Source organism: Equus przewalskii, chromosome 22 (genome assembly GCF_037783145.1).
Source record: "Equus przewalskii isolate Varuska chromosome 22, EquPr2, whole genome shotgun sequence".
NCBI classification, from domain to species: domain Eukaryota; kingdom Metazoa; phylum Chordata; class Mammalia; order Perissodactyla; family Equidae; genus Equus; species Equus przewalskii.
In genome coordinates this window covers 19714312-19735170 of record NC_091852.1, presented here as the reverse complement: position 1 = coordinate 19735170, position 20859 = coordinate 19714312, and the positions used below count along the sequence as shown (strand labels likewise).

The 20859-nt window shown below is 43.8% G+C and overlaps 1 protein-coding gene across 27 annotated transcripts in view; it reads left to right on the top strand.

Moving 5' to 3' along the window:
• The window catches only part of TJP2 (tight junction protein 2), a 116062-nt gene that overhangs the window by 92176 nt on the left and 3027 nt on the right, over positions 1–20859 (top strand). For 11 of the 27 annotated variants that reach the window (XM_070590495.1, XM_070590510.1, XM_070590497.1 and 8 more), the window contains 15 exons: positions 537–690; positions 1966–2074; positions 2179–2294; positions 4103–4169; positions 5013–5163; positions 9048–9156; positions 10293–10503; positions 11214–11401; positions 11862–11957; positions 12949–13028; positions 13445–13655; positions 16149–16249; positions 17458–17670; positions 18883–18993; positions 20095–20424. In XM_070590495.1, coding sequence (XP_070446596.1) covers positions 537–690; positions 1966–2074; positions 2179–2294; positions 4103–4169; positions 5013–5163; positions 9048–9156; positions 10293–10503; positions 11214–11401; positions 11862–11957; positions 12949–13028; positions 13445–13655; positions 16149–16249; positions 17458–17670; positions 18883–18993; positions 20095–20424 — 2247 coding nt within the window. The remainder of the gene's footprint in view (positions 1–536; positions 691–1965; positions 2075–2178; positions 2295–4102; positions 4170–5012; positions 5164–9047; positions 9157–10292; positions 10504–11213; positions 11402–11861; positions 11958–12948; positions 13029–13444; positions 13656–16148; positions 16250–17457; positions 17671–18882; positions 18994–20094; positions 20425–20859) is intronic. The other 16 variants (XM_070590505.1, XM_070590503.1, XM_070590506.1 and 13 more) reach the window with 2 other exon arrangements.

Genomic DNA, 20859 nt, shown 5'->3' with positions numbered 1-20859 from the left:
GACCGGAGTCAGCAGTGAGGCAAAGCTGGGGAGAGCAGCAGAGTGACATAATCTTATTAGAAAAACCAGACCTGGAGATTTGTAATAGTTTAATGTCAGTCCAAAAAACCCCTCAATGAATACTTTCTTCTTCCCTGTTTATTTGAAGGTTAAACTCTTATTCTCTAAACTGGGGAAAGATGAGAGCAAGAGTTGGTGGTATAGGAGTACTGAATATTTAATAGTTTTTGTAAACCTGTCTGGTCAGGAAACACGTTCCAGCAGTAAACCAAACCATTGTCTTGAGCTTGGAAGTTAAATAAATTAGCAGAGTAACTTAAGGACACTACAGCTCTCTCACACCTGTATTTGGATCCAGGCCGGCAAGGTTATATTTAATTTAAAGGATGATTTCTTTTTATTCAGTCAGTCATCCGGAAGTCCATGTCTGTTTTGAATATCTGAGCAAAGCCTTTTTTGAAGGGGAAAACACAAATTTTCTATTTCGCTGTGAATAGTCGTATTGCATGTAACATTACTGTTCTTCATAAACACAGATAAATGGAACTGTAACTGAGAACATGTCTTTAACGGATGCTCGAAAACTGATAGAAAAGTCAAGAGGAAAACTCCAGCTGGTGGTGTTGAGAGACAGCAAGCAGACACTCATCAACATCCCGTCCTTGAATGACAGCGACTCAGAAATAGAAGGTAAAGGAAGCCATGAGCTTAGCTGGCCGCAAGGAAGGCTGTGCTTTCGCAGTCTCATCTCTAGTTAGCATAGCCATCCAGCTACAAGTTATATTTCCGACAAAAACCTCTCTTTTAAACTTGAATTCCAAAAGATAAGTGTTTGTTGTTATTTTCTTATTAAAGTGTCTGCTGAAATTAGGTTTCCAGTATGGAATTCTGGTGCCCTTGTGAACTGCCGGTGCACTCTGATTTAGGCCACTGAAAACAAAACTTCTCAGTGAAAGATGTATGTACGAGCATTTCGAAGAACTATCCACATACATTTGTAAATTGCTCATTCTTGCACTTTCTCGTGTGGTTTTTTTAAAGGGGCTTTTAATATTTCCAACAAAGAGAAGACAATGTGGAGGATAGCTAAGACAGGTGGACGCTAGAATGAAGAGTTAGAATGGCTGCATATTGTGGTATTCATTGATTAGCAACCAGTGTCACCTCTTTAATGAAGCTATGTTCATTTCTCCAACATTAATTATATATCGGATAACATTTTAACCATGTAAAAATTACCAATAAAAATAAGTAATCATGATATTTCTTGCTTAACCATCTAATACTGCCTTTGTTCAGGAAAGTTTAGAAAATATTAAGTTGGCAAGTTTGAAAACAGACTCTGTTGATTTTTAAAAGAATTACTTTATAAAACCTTAAAACTTAGTTTAATTTCCATTATATCAAAAGTCTAACCAATTGGTGACTGCCATGAGTACAGTGCGGGAAAACAAGTGGAGTGTGAGAAATGTTCCCGGCGTGCTGGGAGCTTAGGGTTTATGTCCTTGCTGTTCAAAGTGTGGTTCTCAGGCCCCCCAGCAGCAGCATCCCGGAGCCTGATAAAATTGCAGCATCTTAGGCCCCACTGCAGGACAGCCTTATTCTAACCAGATCCCAGGTGATTTTTATGCACATTAAAGTTTGAGAAGCACTGGCCTGTGTGGTAAAAATGAGTATAAAGATATATGATCCAATAATTGAACTTTGACTCTTCAGTAGCAGCTTTGATGGAAAGTATAATGAAAGAGGCACACAAAATTCTGAATTTGGCTTCCTCTTTATTAATTAATGCCTTTCCCTTCAAACTCTCAGATTGTTTTTTCAAGTGAAGACTATTAGACTAATAGCACACTTACTGCCTGCCTCTCTTCCATTTCCCATGCTTCCTTACCCAGAGAAGAGTATAATTTCTGGTACAGGTCTTAAATATTCTATTGAACAGTCTTTGCTTATTTTTGAAACTAGATATCTCAGAAATAGAGTCAAACCGATCGTTTTCGCCAGAGGAGAGACAGCAGCAGTATTCCGATTATGATTATCATTCCTCAAACGAAAAGCTGAAGGAAAGGCCAAGGTGAGATGATGTGTATTTCCCCTTGCACCTGCCACTGTGAGCGCACACACACAGTGTTTGCAGATCTCTTATGTTGCGAGGCATTAACATGGTATGTGCTTAAGTTCAAGAGAGGACATGCAGAACAGATGGTCCAGGATGGGCGCCACTCCCACTCCCTTTAAATCCTCCGGGGATGTTGAGACCAGCAAGGAGCCCAGACACCAAGAGGAACCCCCAGGTGAGGCTCATTTTCCACAATTGTGTTCAGAAGTATGTGCTTAGAAATTCCAGGGGGTGGCTAGAAGGAGAGAGAGAAATTATTTTAAAAAATCATTCTCATATGGAAGAGGCATTCCAGTCTCTTTCTCTTTTAATCTTGAAAAAGTATGAAGAATAGCTCTTTCTGTATGCCAGTAGATTGGTCACATTTTGTTATATTTGATTAGTCTTGATCCTTTTATCTCTCATCCCTGATTCCAACCTGAACTGTTTCTGCTCACAACACTTCTGGCACCAGTTGTGTGGGTTTTTTCCTCTACTCAACTGTCAATTCTTGAATTCTCCAGTTGCCAACTGGATGTCCTACAATTCGGTTCAGTTCTGACACTGACAAGCTGGAGTTAGCACAGACCCCCACAGGTTAAGGACTTGGTCCCCCAGGATGCCTCCAGGTCAGACGTCAATCGAAATTCCCAGGTTACCACCTGTACTTCTGACCGAACGGCTCTAAACTAGGGGTTCCCACAACGCCCTCCTCAAGTTTGATAAATTTGCTAGAATGGCTGACAAAACTCAGGAAAGCGCTTTACTTTGTTGCCTGTTTTTGTTTTTTTGGTGTTTTTTTTTTTTTGAGGAAGATTAGCCCTGAGCTAACTACTGCCAGTCCTCCTCTTTTTGCTGAGGAAGCCTGGCCCTGAGCTAACATCCGTGCCCATCTTCCTCTACTTTATATGTGGGACACCTACCACAGCATGGCGTGCCAAGCGGTGCCATGTCTGCACCCAGGACCTGAACCGGCGAACCCCAGGGCCGCTGAGAAGTGGAACATGCGCACTTAACCACTGTGCAACAGGGCCGGCCCCATGTTGCCATTTTTTTTTAAATAAAGGATCCAACTCAGGAACAGCCAAATGGCAGAGATGCCTAGGGCAAGGTGTGGGGCGAGGGACACAGAGCTTCCACGCCCTCTCCAGGCACGCCACCCTCCCGTATCTCAGTGTGTTCACCAACCCTCAAGCGCTCCACACACTACCATTTATGGGTTTTTATGGAGGCTTTGTCCTGTGCGTGATAGATTATTTACTCCATCTCCAACCCCTCTCCCCTCCCAGAGGATGGGGCGGTGGGCTGAAAGTTCGAAGCTTCTGATCATGGCTTGCTCTTTCCCCGTCCTGAAGCTGAGAGTCATCTCTTTACAACCAAAGACACTCCTTTCATCCAGGAAATTCCAAGGGATGAAGGGTTCTGTGTTAGGAACTGGGGTCAAAGAGCACATATTAGAGCAAAAGATGCTCCTGGCACCCCTGTCACTCTGGAAGTTACAGGGATTTTAGGAGCTCTGTATCGGAAACTGGGGACAGAGACCAAATATATATTTCTAAGTACATGTCACTTTTTGTCATATTTGATTAGTTGAGTTTCTTTTGTCTCCTGTCTCTGATCTCAACCCCATCGCCTAACCCCACCTCCACCACCCTACAGTTATCATCATGATTTTACACACATAAATATTTATCCATGGAAAATATAGCATCATACATGGTTTATAAGTTATGAAAAATGCTCTCTTCTTGTACATGGAATTAGGCACCTTGCATTTTGGAGGTTCATTTTTCTTCTCACTTACTTTGGGAAACCATTGGTTCCTGTTAATGCCTCAAAATTAAACTTTATTTCAAAGACTTATTTCATTTGTTTGATTTGATGGCATGTATGTAGCGTAAGGTACACACTGGAAATTTCTGTGGATTTTGTGATCCTTCTGTTTTGATACGAACAAACTCCCATTAGTTCAGGTTGACAACGATAGATGTTTTTAATCCACAGCTCCTCAACCAAAACCAGCCCCAAGAACTTTTTCCCGTCCTAGTCCTGAAGATGAAGCAATATACGGGTATGTATTTTAGTCTCTCTCTCTTTTCTTTCCTCTTCCACACAGCTCTGTCTTCATAACTGAAATTGAGAAGAATGGTGTTTTTAAACTACAGATGGTGATTCTGCATATAATCAGCCACCTTTAACCAACCCCTACTGCCAGTGTTTATGAGGAACAGAAATCATTTATAGGAAAAGTAAAATGTCGAGTGGGTGAACTCTGTGATGTTAACTTTATCTGCTGTCTGCTTATCTGGCTGCTTCTCCAGAATGTGATTCAGAATATTTGAGTTTTCCAGATCAGCAGCTCCCAGATAGGTGGAATATTGCTGAACTGCGGTGTCTCAGTCGGGGCTGCATGACAGAAGGATCCCAGCATGTGGAGGGCAGGGAGACATGGCACAGTGACATGCACTTGATAATGACAGGCCCTCGGTCATCGGTGGTCAGGAGCAGCAGCTCCCTGGAGTAGGATCTGCTTCCCTAGACCCAGGCTGTGTCTCCATTTGACAAGAGCTCTATGGTGGCGGCAGGATTTCCTTTGGAAGAATCCTGAGCCAGGAGGCAGATGGCCGCAATTTAGCCCCAACTCTGCTCTTTGTTGCTTTCTCGTCTTGAATGAGCTTACGTAAGCATTCTGTATTTCTGCTGCTTCTTCACTGGTAAGGTAGGCCTACTGATGATTGTCTCACAGTCCCAAGGAAGATAAGATTGTAGACTAGATGAGAAAAATGAGAGAGACCTTTTTAAACTATGAATCACTCTACAGATAGAAGAAATCCGATCTCAACTGCTGATGTTGGTTCCCCTTTACAAAAAACCCACCTCCCTTCTTTCCTTTCTGAACCTGAACCCATTGCAGCCCCAATACCAAAATGGTGAGGTTCAAGAAGGGAGACAGTGTGGGCCTCCGGCTGGCCGGTGGCAACGACGTTGGGATATTTGTGGCCGGCATTCAAGAGGGTACCTCGGCGGAGCAAGAAGGCCTTCAAGAAGGAGACCAGATTCTGAAGGTAATGAAAACCCAGCACGTTTTCTAGAAGTTACTGGGAAAGAGTGGGGTTTTCTGGAGAGGCAAGTGGTCCAGCTTGTGAAAATTGACTGGCTGTGGTTTTGTTGATGCTGAGCGTTAAAGTCTCTGTTTTCCTTGAATGGGTCCTGTCTCCTCAATCCCGGGACCCAAAACTCCTCCCTCTGTCTCTGGGATTTTATAGTATCGCAAGACCCTTGCAAAGACTTTTATTAGTTTGACAAAAAACAATTGTGACTCTAAGTAAAGGCCTAGGAGGAAGGTCTTTCAAAAGGTCTTGCTAATGTTTGGTTTTAGTTGACTCCCCTGCCTGGTTGTCACTCTTAAGGCCGTGTGCTGTAACTGAACAAAGGTGGGTGTTGTCATCAGATCGTCCCGTTTGAATCCATTCCCAGCATCTCATTAGTTCTGTGCCCCTGACTCAACCTCTGAAACTCGGGTTTCTGTATCTGTTCATTGAGGATAAGGGTCCTTCCTTGTGGGGACCCTGGGGAGATTAGAATAGATAAGACTCACAAGGCACCTGGCAGAGTTTCTGGCACAGAGTAGGAAGGTCAGTGTCCGTTCTTTTTCATCATTGGGAAACAGTAAGTCGCTGCCACTCAATATGTTATTTACATCTAGAATTGTCCAGGAAGGGGAATTCCCGGTTAATCAAATATTGATACTTTTAAAGTAACTATAGGTTTGTATCCACCTGTTGGTTTTAAAGAGTTAAAAAACGATAACCAACTCAGCTTTGACTGAGTTTTATTTTTGACTGTATATTTATTTATTTATTTTTGACTGTATATTTATTTTATAAAATAAATATAATGTGTTTTCCATTGACTTTAAAATAAACTTCAGGAATGTCAAGCACCTTTGTGGCTAAAAAGAAGAATATGAGGGAACTGTTTTCACCAGAATTTCTGCTTCTGAAAACTTGCAGTTCTTATATCTGAGGTTTTTATCATCAACTTTAGTGGAAAATCCATGTGTAATCAACTAGGGGTCTGGAAAGACCATCTAGGTGCAAAGGAGAAGAGAGAAAAAGTTGCAGAATTCCTGAGGGACCAAGCAGCAGAGCACCAAACAGGCGCTCCTCGTCCTTCCTGGCTCCTGACCCCCTGCGGTAGCCCAGCTTTCTTTTCTGGAGCAGATGAAGGGCAAACCTTGATCAAGAGCTTTGCTGAAGCTTTCCAGTGACATTCTAGACCGTCTTTGGCTCCGGTCAGCATCCTAGAAGACTAAACGTACCTGGGTGAACTTCGTGGTACCACACGATCCTAGGAAACACCACTTGCCAAGTGTTAGGGATGAGAGTCCCGTCCGGGTGCCAGCTCATACCAGTTTACTCCTAGGCTGATGCCAAAGAAGAAAAAGCCTGTTTCCTAACTAGTGTGGGGCCATAGGATGTCAGCTAGCAATTTGGAATCCTTTGCTCCTGGAGGTTCAAGGATAAAATATTTTTGTACCACAGGGAAAAAAAGATTTTCTGGATTTCCATGAAAAAAATAGTGAATTCACCTAGGGGCTTGACGGATCTCTGTGTAAGTCGTTAAAGATGGGAGAGTCACTTCCACAGACAAGAGTCACGGTACGCACATTTATACTTAGGAGTTTTGTTTTTTGTTGTCACGCTGGTGACAAGGAAGACACTGTGGGAACCGGCTTCTTTTGCAATAATCCCACATGGAGGTCAGGCAATAGATGGTTCTCCTTCTCCGGCGTCAGTTATCTTCTGTTGACTCCAGAAGGAGCCCTCAGTTCTACAAATGGGTGAAAACGATTGAGTTTGCCTACCAGGGCGGAGAAGCTGCTACACGATTGTAAGCTGTAGCTGACACAGAATCATCTTCAGGCTCACAGTAGAAGTAGCTAGATCCTGCAGACTGCTAAATAGATAACGAAAGAGGATATTTATTGGAGAGGACTGTACAACTTAACCTTCAAGTATCAAAGTGCTACCCTGGCCTTTTTCACTTTAATTTGTTTCACTGCCCCTTTTCATGGCCAAATTGAGTATACATGGAGAACTAGGTGCATAGACTAGACGCATTTTTCTCTTGTGGATTTTTTTTTGTGGGGGGAAGATTAGTCCTGAGCTAACATCTGCTGCCAACCTTCTTTTTGCTGAGGAAGATTGGCCCTGAGCCCATCTTCCTCTATTTTATATGTTGGACACCTGCCACAGTATGGCTTGATAAGCAGTACATAGGTCTGTGCCTGGGATCTGAACCAGCAAACCCCAGGCCACTGAGGCAGAGTGCACGAACTTAACCGCTACACCACCAGGCAGGCCCCTGTTGCAGATTTTTTTAAGTGCACAACTCTTCCTTTTGTCAAGGCGACAGGCTGACATGTGAATGAAAGCATGTGTGCTCTGCTGTGGCAGAATATGTGCCTTATCAATAACAGAAATGTATGTGCTTTTGTGCTTGGCTTGACTATCTCTTTATTGTTTATGGTATTGGTTGTCATTTCTCTTTCGGAAACTTCTGTGAAATGGAAAAAAGAAAAAAGCTCCTAAGTTTGGTTATTAACTATGTGGATTCTAAAAATGTAGCTTCCATGTGTACTTTAATTTTGACAATTATAGCTTTGGGCTTGATGGAGGGTCAGTCTCAGGTGGCCATAGAGATGGAGAGAGGGACCCCCAAGGTCTTCCCTCAGCCCTAGGGCCCTGTCTTATTTAAATAAACAAATAGAAGCATGAACAGCATATGAAAGCATATATGTGGCCATATAAAGACACAGGTGTAGTATACCAATGGCACAAGAAAGGATTCGATTCCAAAGGCAGTGATCCCTAGTGGGGAATGGAGAGATGGGGGTGACAGTTATCGTGAACAGAAGTATGTTTCAAAGGAAAAGTTAATGTGATTGCTTTAGCAAATCGCTTTATTTTAAAAGCACCAAGTAAGTTTTAGTCTAATGCCTATTTTCACTTAGTCATAAACTCTAACCTTAATTAAATTAGGCTCAGTTAATCATCTTTTTCCAGTAATAAAGCATTATTCTTCGATTAAAAGGATTCTGCAGTCCTCAATGATTGAAGAAAATCTTCTTTTCACTTCTGTAATTCATTATTAAAATATCAGGTACTTTAAAATAATTTTTGCATTTTACTAATTCTGTTTTAAAGGTACAGAACTGAGATTTCAAAATGTCTTTTTCTTTGTGTCACATTTCAGTTTTACTTGCTTTCTAACTCATCTTCCAAAAGCTATTTACAGTGTCCGCTACTTAATCAATGAGGAATAAATGTTGTGGGCTCCTTGCCGGAAATAAGTGTGTGCTAGAAGCTTAAATATATAAGCCTGTATATTAGGCTAATGGTCTTCAATTTCATAAACATATTAAACACCTAAATTTAGTTGATACAAGCTAGAGGAGAAAGGCAGACTTGGTCAGAATTCTTATTGTCACGCTTTTATTTGAATCAGTTTAAAAACAGTGTTAATATCTTAAGCTGGACCAGCATGCTTGTTTGCCATAGACCCCACCACTACCTATTGCATTATAGCTCTCTGTTCCATGATTGCATGTTATCCCCTTGGCTACCTCTATGGGAGACTCAAAGAAGAGAGGGAAACAGACACAGCCACAAGAAACTCTAATGGGATCCCGTGACACATCCTTGATGGACTGGCATATCCCTAAGGGGTGGTTGGTGGTGCAAGGAGCAGGAGCGGGCGGTTGATGCTCGCACAGCCCAGGCCCGCAGCAGGCTGCTGCGAGGGTTCGAGTGGGCACACTGAGGACTTCCTTACATCTGAGCTCTGCTCTGGGCGGGTCCTGATGAAAACAGACAGACAAAAAGTGCAGGTGGCACCTTTTTATAAACTCCTTTTTTTTTTTTTTCCTGTTTGCCCTTCCTGTCAGGTGAACACGCAGGACTTCAGAGGGCTGGTTCGGGAGGATGCTGTTCTCTACCTGTTAGAAATCCCCAAAGGTGAAGTGGTGACCATTTTAGCTCAGAGCCGAGCCGATGGTGAGCACGTTTGGTCATTAGTTTAATTGGGAGGGGAGGGGAGGAGATGAGAGAGGTATCTTGGCTCCAGAATAGGCTAATCTGGATATTAAAAAATTGATTGGTTCTTGACCCTTGATCTCTGGGTCACAGGTGTGTGGAGAAAATTCGGGTACTATTTTCTATAGAAATGTTTTCTATGCATCCACTGAAATAATTTCACTAGTCGTGTCAGTTTGGAATAACGCTTCTCTGAGCAGTGATCTGTCCTGAAGCACTGCCTGGGGTTCTCCATGCGACAGATGCAAGGGCCACACCTGCCATTGGCCCCCACGCTAACCCTTACCATCTGACACGTGGCTTCCCCTTTCCAGGCCTCATTCCCATCCGTAAAAAGGGAGCTGATTGTATCTTCCCTGTCTGCTTCCGAGGGTTGATTGGCAGCTGTATTAGTTAAGATTCTCCAGAGAAACAGAACCAACAGGATGTACACGGGAAGGGTGGGGAGAAAGAGAACGAGAGATTGAGTTTTATTATAAGGAATTGGCTCACGGTTATGGAGGCTGGCAAGTCCCAAGATTTGCCACGTGAGTCAGCAAGCTGGAGACCTAGGAGAGAGAAGGGTTTAGTTCCAGTCCAAGTCCAAAGGCCTCAGACCCAGGAGAGCCAGTGCTGGGGGTGCCGTCTGAGGGCCAGCGGGCTCAAGACGTGGGAAGAGTCAGCGTTTCCATTTGAGTCTGAAGGCAGGAAAAAAGCTAATGTCCCAGTTCAAAGGCAGGAGGAGTTAGCTTTCTCTCACTTGGGGAAGAGTTCACCTTTTTGTTCTGTTCAGGCCTTCAGGTGTTTGGATGAGGCCCACCCACATGAGGGAGAGCCATCTGCTTTACTCACTCTGCTGAGTTAAATGTTAACTTAAACAAAAGCACCCTTGCAGACACACCCAGGATAATGTTTGGTCAAATATCTGGGCAACTCATGCACTTAGGTATTTGTCCTTCTTCCTTCTTGATCTGTGGTTCCCTGGGGCCTGTCCACTGGGTTCACTGAACGAAGAGAGGGGAAAGAGGGTGATCAGAGATGGCCGAAGCTCGTACCTCTTCAAGAAAAGACCTCTGACCAGGCTGAATGCGACATACAATGGTGCTTTTGTCTTTCAGTGTATAGAGACATACTGGCTTGTGGCAGAGGGGACTCGTTTTTTATAAGAAGCCACTTTGAATGCGAGAAGGAGACTCCGCAGAGCCTGGCCTTCACCCGGGGCGAGGTCTTCCGAGTGGTCGATACGCTGTACGATGGCAAGCTGGGCCACTGGCTGGCCGTGCGGATCGGAAATGAGTTGGAGAAAGGCTTAATCCCCAACAAAAGCAGGTATCTGGGACCACACACTCCCACATGCCCCTCTTAAACCTTCCCCCCACAGATAAACCGCAATACTTCCCCTCCGCCCCCCGTCGGAAAGAAAGCCCCACGTGACTTCGTTATTTGTCCTCATGTCCTCTCCCACCATCTACGTGTTGTTCATGAGGAAGGACCGGGAACCGGGGAATAGCCACCAGCTGGTTTGCTGTATTAGCATCACGTGGTTGGTTGGTGCACTTGGCTGGCGTTGAACAACATCCTGAGGAGCATCTGCTGCCTTGCACAGCATATGAGCAGGTGCCACCGGCCGTAGCACACCAGCACAGCTCTTAGAAACAGGCCGCCCTTGTCGAGTGCCCGGTCCTCATTATCGACCCCAGTGAACGCTGGGAGGCTGACAGTGGGGAGAATAGGAAAGGTAATTGTACTTGAGCCGGTGTTTCAGGTGTGTGTACCATATACCAGCCTCCCAGAACGAGCCATGTGTAGCATGTTTATTACTGAGCGACTTCGAGTGGATTTTACGTGCACGCATCTTTTCTTTCCCTCCACTGGGCAGAGAAGGTCCCCATGTTTCCCACTCTGTGAAACTTTTTCATCATCAAGCCTCATTGTCTTTAATCCAGCTTCATGTCAGTGTTACTGGATTTGGTTAATGACACGCACATTTGCACATCTTCTGGCTTTAGGGGTTTACTTCCTGTGGTTTCTTCTCTCAGAGCTGAACAAATGGCCAGCGTTCAGAATGCCCAAAGAGACAATGCTGGGGACAGGGCGGATTTCTGGAGAATGCGCGGCCAGAGATCTGGCGCGAAGAAAAACCTAAGGAAGAGTCGGGAAGACCTGACGGCTGCTGTGTCTGTTAGTACCAAGTTCCCGGCGTATGAGAGGGTTTTGCTGCGAGAAGGTGAGGAGGCCAAGTGGGGCCAGGAAATGATCCGGCCGGGGTCTGAGCCTGTTTCTCTTCATTTTCAGACTGTAATGGTCAAGTTCAAGCTTATCTATATCACTTAGGCCAAAGCCAGGTTATAGATTAGAAATCATATTTAAACAAGAGTTACAAGAAAGTGAGCTGTGCAGACTCCTATTGGAGACCCATTTCCTCAACCTCATTTATTCTTTTTAATACCACCATCCAAACGTCTATTACCCGAAGCGAAGTTTATGTTTAATGATGGCGAGGGGAGTAAGGGCATGTTCTTCAGGAAAGAGCTGGGCTGAACTGGGCGTGGGGAATGCAGTTTCTTTCATTCAGTCATCTTATCGATAGCCTGTGAAATACTTGTGTTCTTGTCTTAACAGCTGGGACGTTGTATATACCCATTTACGTAATACGTGTTTTCATGGCTTTTCTCATTTCGTTTCAGCTGGTTTCAAGAGACCCGTGGTCTTGTTTGGCCCCATAGCAGATATCGCGCTGGAAAAGCTGGCGAATGAGTTACCTGACCTGTTCCAAACTGCTAGTAAGTCTGTCAGGGATATTTTTTTCCTCCCCCAATTTTTATTTTAAAAAATATCTAACATTTAGCAGGAAAATTGAAAAAATAATGAACACCCACATACCCTTCACCTGGAGTCACCATCACTGGGTGTTACCATTTTGCCGTTGTACACCCCTCCCCGCCCCGTAGACACACATAGTTATACACTTTTTTAAATTTCTGGTGAACTGTTTGAAAATTTAAGGTGCACGTGTTGTAACACTATTTACCCTGTGAATCTCCTAAGAACAAAGATATTCTCCTCCTGCACAACCACACTGCCATTATCACAGCCAAGAAATTTGACACTGGTGCAATAGTATTATTTACTATATAGTCTGTTTTTCAAATTTCCTCAATTGTCCCAAGTATGTCCTTCATAGCTTTTCTTTTAATTCAGAATGCAGTCAAGGGTCATGCAGTATCTTTGATTTTTTTGTGGTTTTTTTTGAGTGAGGAAGATTGGCCCTGAGTTAATTTCCATTGCCAATTTTCCTCTTTTTACTTGAGGAGGATTGTCCCAGAGCTAACACAGCTTCCTCTATTTTTTTGTACATGGGATGCTGCCACAGCATGGCTTGGTGAGTGGTGTATAGGTTCACGTCCAGGATCCAAACCTGCAAACCCCAGGCCACTGAAGCAGACCACATGAACTTAACCACTACACCACCGGGCCACCCCTGCAGTACATTTGATTTTTATGTCTCTCTAGTCCCCTCCTTTTTTCTAAATTATTTTGTGGCATTGAAATTTTGAAAAGTCCAAGCCAGTTGTCTCATGGGTTGTTCCCTGTTGTACTGGCCTGTTTCCTTCTGATTGGGCTTCAGTTGAACAGTGGTGTGGGTCCTTTCCATTGCCTCTCCATAGGAGGCACATAATGTCCAGTGTCCCATCGCTCCTAATGGTAGGCTGGAGAATTTGGTTGTCACTAATTTCTAAAAAATTTTTTAGCCAATTTTTTTTGCTTTTACAGAAACTGAACCAAAAGATGCAGGATCCGAGAAATCCAGCGGGGTGGTGCGGTTAAATACCGTGAGGCAAATTATTGAACAGGTGAGCAAATTCATCTGAAGCCCATGTTATCAGAAAGAATTGGGTCGTGATTTGCCACAGTCTATTTTAGAACAGAATCTGCATTTTCATAATCATTAAATGTTAATGATAAAAGATGACTATAAATGCAAACCGTGTCATTGTGTGGAAACCAGTCGATGTTCTATGGCCGTGATGTGTTGGTTTTTTTTTTCAGAGTTCCCAGCATTATACCAAATAACCTGTTAATTCATTTTCTCAGAAGTTCTAACAGATTGGTAATATTAAAGTGGACATAATATAGAGGCAAACATTTTCTGCTTTTTTGATTGAAACTGACAAGTTTTATCTGATGCAGCCTTTATTATTAAGGCAAACTCATCGATGCTATACGACTTTATATGCTCGTTTACGTGACTTTTCCCCATTTCTAACAGGATAAGCACGCACTGCTGGACGTGACTCCTAGAGCTGTGGACCTGTTGAATTATACTCAGTGGTTCCCGATTGTCATCTTTTTCAACCCAGACTCTAGACAGGGGGTCAAAACCATGAGACAGAGGTTGAATCCAACGTCCAACAAAAGTTCCCGAAAGTTATATGATCAAGCCAACAAGCTTAAGAAAACTTGTGCACATCTTTTCACAGGTAAGTGAAATGTAAAATGTAGCCTCTTTGCTCAAAAGTGAGAAATAGAGAATTGAAGAATGAAAGAAATAAGAGAACCATCTGCATAGAGAATAGTAATCTGAAATCCTATTGATGATTTCTTGAAAAGTAGCTAATCCTAAAAAATGAGTACATGAGACTCATGGCTTTTGTATATTTAGTTTTGAATGTTTGAAAATGATCATAAAGATCCATGACATGTAATAATTGGTCATTTTGATGAGGTTCAAATTTTTGTGGGGGCCTGCAAGGCCAGCGCATGACCTAGCACCCACATGTCTATGGATTGTGTCATTGTTCTCTACTTACCATCCATGCATACTAACTTACAAAGTGGTGGGAACTTGGTTTAATTATTAAAAAACCTAATGAGTGAAAGCTAACATGTTGTAAACTAAAGGTACTTGATTCCCAGTAAAGGAAAGGCAGCATCGTAGTTGTGTACCCACCTGTCAAAAAGAGGTCACGTGGGGCCGGCCCAGTGGTGTAGTGGTTAAGTTTGAGTGCTTCGCTTTGGCGGCCTGGGGTTTGCCAGTTCGGATCCTGGGCTCAGACCTACACAACACTCATTAAGCCATGCTGAGGTGGCGTCCCACGTAGAAGAGGGAAAAGGAGCTACAACTAGGATATATAACTATGTACTGGGGCCATGAGGAGAAAAAAAAAGAGGGAGATTGGCAACAGATGCTAGCTCAGGGCTAATCTTCCTCAACAAAAAAAAAAAGCATACCTTAAAAAAGATCTACTCCTTAAAAAAAAAGAAGATCAAGTGCATGAGTTAGATGTTGCCAACATAGTTGGATGTTACCTTTATATGGGGCTTAGGAAATTAGCTACTGTGAAGCTCCCCGCCCCCCTGCCCCACATGTTTGACTCAATGGGAATTCAATAAGAGGTTTTATGACTTTATTTTTTCAGGGGGCATGAACATATTTTCAACATTTCATAAATAGCCCTTTTAACGTTAGGTTTTCCTCATGATAAATACAGACTGTACTCATCTCAGACAAGTCCAACATAAAGCTCAAGGCAGCTCAAAAGGCAGCTTACTGTTCTGTGTACATTTAGTACAAATCACTCATTTTGTGTGTGGGGTGCACAGTCCCACTTCTGTAGTTCCCGAGAGCACAGTAATCTCTGCAAAGTACCATGATAAGGATACAACTCCAAGGAGTCGAGGGTAACTTCCTTTGAGTTGTCCCATGTCTCAGTTCATTCTAGTGTTATAAATAATTAATAACTGAGGAAACTGTAAGACCATTCAGGATTTTCCAAGGTCACTGTTAGAACTTTCTAAATGAAAGAAGGCTATGTGTTACTAGGGAGAAAAGTTGAAGCATAATTGCTTAGAAAATTTGCTTCCTGGTTCTTCTTGGCCATCTATGGAGAGGAGTAAGCAGACTTAGGATCGATGGAGCAGGGTGCCGGGCGACTTCTAACCAACAAGCTCCAGTTTCTTTCAAGTGGTACACGTAATGTGATACACCAAATAAAAAGCCATGCCAATATGGTTTTTAAAAATCCTAATTTACCTGCAGTTTGACAATTTTAGGCCCAATTTTGCTTGTCCGGCTTATCCTGATTAAGTCCATAAATACATATTGCTGAAGAATGATTGCGTATCTTCACTTGGTTGGCATTTTATGTTGGTGCTGTAAATTCATGTTTTTAGAAGGCCATGGGCTCTTAAAGCAGACTTCCAAGTTTGCATCCAGGCTTCTCCACTGGCTTGGTATGAGGCCTTGGGCTACTTTCACTTCTGTGCCTCAGTTTCTCATCTGTAAAATGGGAATGATAGCAATACCCACCTTGCAAGGTTTGTTTAAGCATGGAATGAACTAATCCATGTAAGGTATTTGGAAAAGTGCTTTGTCAATCCATAGTAAGGGCTATTATGTAAGATATAGTTTGTTCTGAACAGAAAACATATATTCCACAAATACAGACCTGTACAGTTCAGTTAATCTGTGTCTGTATTCTGAAATGTTTAAGCCTATCAAAACGATATACATTTAAATGTTACCTTTAGTATTTTATTGGAGATAATAGTCCATCGGTTGTATATTTTTCTTACTATATACATGTCTATGTAGTGATCTTTAGAATATGATTTTTTATATTTATTTTAGATGTGTTGTTTGCTCCTGAAAACACATTCTTTAAAAACATTTTTTAAAGGTAACCTTTCTGATAAATAGACATTCTGAAAAGGAGCTAATCCATTTTTAGCTTTATAACATTTGTCTGTATTGTAAACTCCGACAGCTAGATGGGAAAGAGTTTTAATTACATTCAGCTAAAAGGGTTTAGAGTTCAAATATGTGCACACTTTCTCTTGAGTTTGCCAAAGCTCCCCCTTCCCAAAGTTTTAATTCAAATATGACAGAAATTCTTGTAAATTACGTCAAATAGCATTTGTACTAAACATTGCTCTGGAAATTGACATAGACCTTTGTGTTTACGTTTCTGTAGCTACAATCAACCTAAATTCAGCCAACGATGGCTGGTTTGGCAGCTTGAAGGACACAATTCAGCAGCAGCAGGGAGAAGCCGTGTGGGTCTCCGAAGGAAAGGTATGTGGCATGATACTCTGCTCCGAGGTGAGAGTCGTGTCCTGAGTGTTTTCTCAAGAGGGTAGTGAATGTAGGGAACCCGTGCCCATTTCAAGTGATGCCCACATGTGCGTTCATCAAGTTTGAGATTTTATAAATTCTCTGGAAAAGTAATACCACGAAGCGCCTTTTAACAGAAGAGCAGAATGTGACGTATGCAACCCTACATTCACTTCCCTTTCACTGTTAACGTAGTAACTAGTGTTGTATTCCAAGCACACTAATCAGAGCTTACAAGATCCTGTGCTGAGCTCCACCGCTTACTAAAGACGCGGGAACTCAGAGTGGAGGGGAGAGGTGAGGTTGAGGGGCGTGGAGAACATGGTAAAAATTAATAGGAGGAGGAAAAGCTAATGGAGTTGGAATCATCTGCTTAGAAAGAAGGTTGGCAGAGCACGTGTCCTGGATTTGAGTAGGTGATCAGAGGGCTTAGAAGCTCGTGGAGGCTCCCCCAGCTGGCCAGCTTCTCGTCGGTGGAGGTGGTTTCCGCACAGCTCTGCTGCAGGGAGGAAGCAGAGAGGTCATAGAAGTCCTCTGGTTCTGGGCGCCTTCGGTGCTAGTGCAGGCCAGCTGAACTGAGGCAGTTTGTGCGACGTTAGAGGTACGATTTTGTTGCGGAAGGGACTCAGTTACCAGTTAGGTTGTTGAGTCGTAGTCTTGCCCTTTGGGAACTGTGTGTTAGCGAAGGTGTCTAGCATCTCCTGAGCGCTTGCAGCCTGCTGAGGCTCTGTGCTGGCCCCCATGCTGAGAGCAAGTTGAGTAAGGCGGAGCTGCTGCCCTCAGGATTGAGGAGCTGTGGATGAGTGGAGAGGTGTGCAGCACGGGGCAGCGTGCATTTATTACTAGGAGACAAGCACCAGCAGAAGAAGCTGGAAAGGAACCAGATTCTGGAGGAAAAGCCCAACAATCTGAGGAAGTGTGGCTCAGTAGCGGTGTGTGGATGGATGGTAGCAAGTATAGGCAGGGTGGAGGGTTCCTTATTTGAATCCCTGCACAAAAATTACCATAGTAATTTAAAGTGAAGTGATTTCAGCAAAATAAAGGTGATTTCCCTTTCTAGAACATCTCAACGTTTCAGTCACTTGGCTCTGCCCTTGGGAATTTTCTTGAGTCCCCATTCCCAGGAGCCATGTCAGACCCCACTGACCCTCCGAAACAAATTCCTCTAGATGGAAGGGATGGATGATGACCCCGAAGACCGCATGTCCTACTTAACCGCCATGGGCGCGGACTATCTGAGTTGCGACAGCCGCCTCATCAGTGACTTTGAAGACACCGACGGCGAAGGAGGCGCCTACACTGACAATGAGCTGGATGAGCCAGCTGAGGAGCCGCTGGTGTCTTCCATCACCCGCTCCTCGGAGCCGGTGCAGCACGAGGAGGTGAGGCGAGGCAGGCCACAGGCTGCAAGGCCACGGGCAGGAAAAGGCGGTTCTGGTGTTGCACTTGAATTCTTCCAGACAGCTGTTCACTCAGGGCGCCGTGGAAGGTATTCCTAAGGGCTAGAACAGATGACTTCTAGGGCATCTCTCATTCCCAGTCAAAGCCTGTCTGATTGTGGCTGTGCTCCATGGGAAAGCGGGGCAGGGACTAAGCGGTGGGAGAGGTTGAGTGGTCACTGCTCATCACACTGATGCCCTCGGGCAGGATGGAGAACCTGACCGGCCTTACGTGCTGGCTGTCCAAATTACACATGGAACAGTATTTTTAAACACAATATTGTTGTATTTACTTGTAACCTTTGATTAGGTCTCTCTCTGTACTCTTAGGTATCCTCGCTTTTTCTTCTCCAGCCTACCTTTAACCTTTCTAATCTTGCCAAAGCTCCTGAGTGTTTCCCCATCAGTTTCCTTGTCTTGTGTTTCAATTTTTAAATTGAGTTCATGATCAAATAGACATCTGATCACATGTACTATGCCTCCACTGGCCAGTGAACAGACAGCTTCTGTGATCCTGGAAATCACCTGGACAGGCACTCAGTTAGGACCCGAGCAGTTGTTGGTTGCAGCTCTGAGAACACTGGGATGATGATCCTTGTAGACGAGATTATCCGTGTATTTGGATAATTATTCCTGTGGATTTCCCTTTAGCAAGTTACCTCCTTCCAGTGAATGATTGTATTCTTTCTGAAATAGAAGAAGCAAAAAATAAGTTGAAAGGAGCATAAAACCCACCATGACAAAAAAATTAATATATACTGCTGGACAAGTTGTGAGGAATAACTTAACTCCTGAATGTCTACAGGTATAGAGGAGCTAATGCTTACAAATGTTAAGCTGTAAGTGACAAAAGGGATTTTAGACTTTAGGAGGACTTTTTTTGTCCTTTAAAGGAAGAGACTACTGCCATCAAAGCAGTTACTTTCAAAAAAATGTGTCCTAAGCATTTGCCAACGGGAGTATGCCTGGGATCTGCCCTTTCAGTAAAGAAGCGCTGAGTCAATCTCAACTTAATGCAAGGTACCAACTGTCATACAGGTTACAAACCTCAACTTCTGAACTTAGGCAAGTTCACAGAACTCCAGCAAAGCAGGCGAGTGCTCTCTCCTCTCTGCTGGGATGTTTTTGTTGTGAATGAACCTTTGTGTCTTGTAGAGCATAAGGAAACCCAGCCCAGAGCCGCGAGCTCACTTGAGGAGGGCGGCTAGCAGAGATCAACTTAGGGACAATAGCCCGCCCCCGGCCTTCAAGCCAGAGCCGCCCAAGGTACGTGGCTGGGAAGCCCAGGACGGGAAGGAAGAGGAAGCGGACGCCCTATGTTCTCTCTTAGAGCCTGTCACTCAAAGTGAACCCCCAAATTAGGGACGGGCGAAAAGATAGGAGGGAAAGGCAATTTTAGAAGAGCATCCAATTTTTGAACCATTAGTGTTTATTTTGTTTTGTTTATTTATTTATGTAGAAAGAATAAAAGTTTGGCAATTACTGCATGCCCAGAATCACCAGTCTCAGAATCTGTTTCTCTCTTTCTGTCCAATTAAAGTTTTCTGGCCACAATTTGATTTAAATGTACCAGAAAATATTTCCTGGTGATTTGCTCAAGAAAACAATCACTACCATTGTTTACAGTGCCTCTCATTACGAGGCCTGCTTAATTTACTTTTTAAATAAATGATTGTTCAGAACAGAATCAATATAAGGACACATGGGCATATATCATATGATTCCTTACTCCCTCTGAATCAAAGCTGTGACCACAGGCTTTCCTTATAACCCAATCCAATTTCTCTTTTTAACTCAATACTTTAGATGAGAAGGAAGTAGTAATTGATTGTGTGAGCTGTCAGAAGTAATTGGTGACCTCATAAAAGGTATCAGTGAAAATTTACAGCAGGCCTAGGATCGAAGGATGAAGGAAAAGTGACTGTTAGCAGGATAGGCTGCCTTCCCCGCTCTGCACCCCAGACTCATGCATGGCTGGACATGGGCGTCACCTCAGGCCAAGGTGTGCACCTCGGTGAGGTGTGAACTCAGGAGCTCAGGTCCGACCCTAAAGCCTGACTTGTTTGGAGGTCCTTTCCAACATTGTGATCTTCTCTAGTACAGATGAAGTCTAACCGACCTCGAGTACTGGCAGGCCTCCCAGCACTTCCCCACACCCTCCCGGGTTCCTAGAGCTCTTAATACCCTTCTGTAGGAAGTGAGGTGGGACTCAGGATGCCCGACCAGTGGCTCTTGGATTACTTGTCAGAATGGTATTCGTTGACCGCCTTTGGAAACTGATCAGGAAATGGAGTGTATTAAATCACTAATATAGATTTGAAAATAAACCGAAAGCCCAAAGTAAAAATGCGTCATTGCTGTCTGCAGGCCAAAACCCAAAACAGGGAAGAATTCTTTGACTTCTCCAGATCCTACGAATACAACTCAAACCCCTCAGCCGTGACTGGTAATGAAGTTCCCGGGGCATCTCCCAAGGGTGGTCCTCCTCCGGTTGCTGCGAAACCTGCCCTCGGCCGGTCTATCCTGAAGCCCACCACTCCCGTCCCTCCGCCCGAGAGTGAGGAGGTGGGAGAGGCCGGGGAGGGGCAAGACAGCGCGCCCAAGTCCGTCCTGGGCAAAGTGAAAATATTTGAGAAGATGGATCACAAGGCAAGGTTACAGAGAATGCAAGAGCTCCAGGAAGCACAGAACGCAAGGGTAATTGTTTTGAAACCACTAGATTATGTTAGTGTGTCAACAATAAGAATTTTAAAGTTTCGTTTCAGTATAGTGATTCGCAGTCCTTTTTCCAATGCCACAGACATGAAAGGGATGTTCACATGCACAGGACCAAAGGCACATCTGTGTGTGTGTCATGTCCAGGTCGTCAACTCTCAGTACATCTCAGTGCCAATGAGATAGGTGAATAAGATTCTGCTCTTCATACTTAGAACTTTATATCAGGTTCTGGAATGGGGAAGTGTGATAAGAGAATCAGTGCCTCTCAGAAGTTATTTTTCATTAAAACATTTGTTGGGGCTGGCCCCGTGGCCGAGTGCTTATTAAGTTCACGGGCTCCACTTTGGGGGCCCAGGGTTCGCTGGTTCAGTTCCTGGGTGCAGACATGGCACTGCTCATCAAGCCATGCTGAGG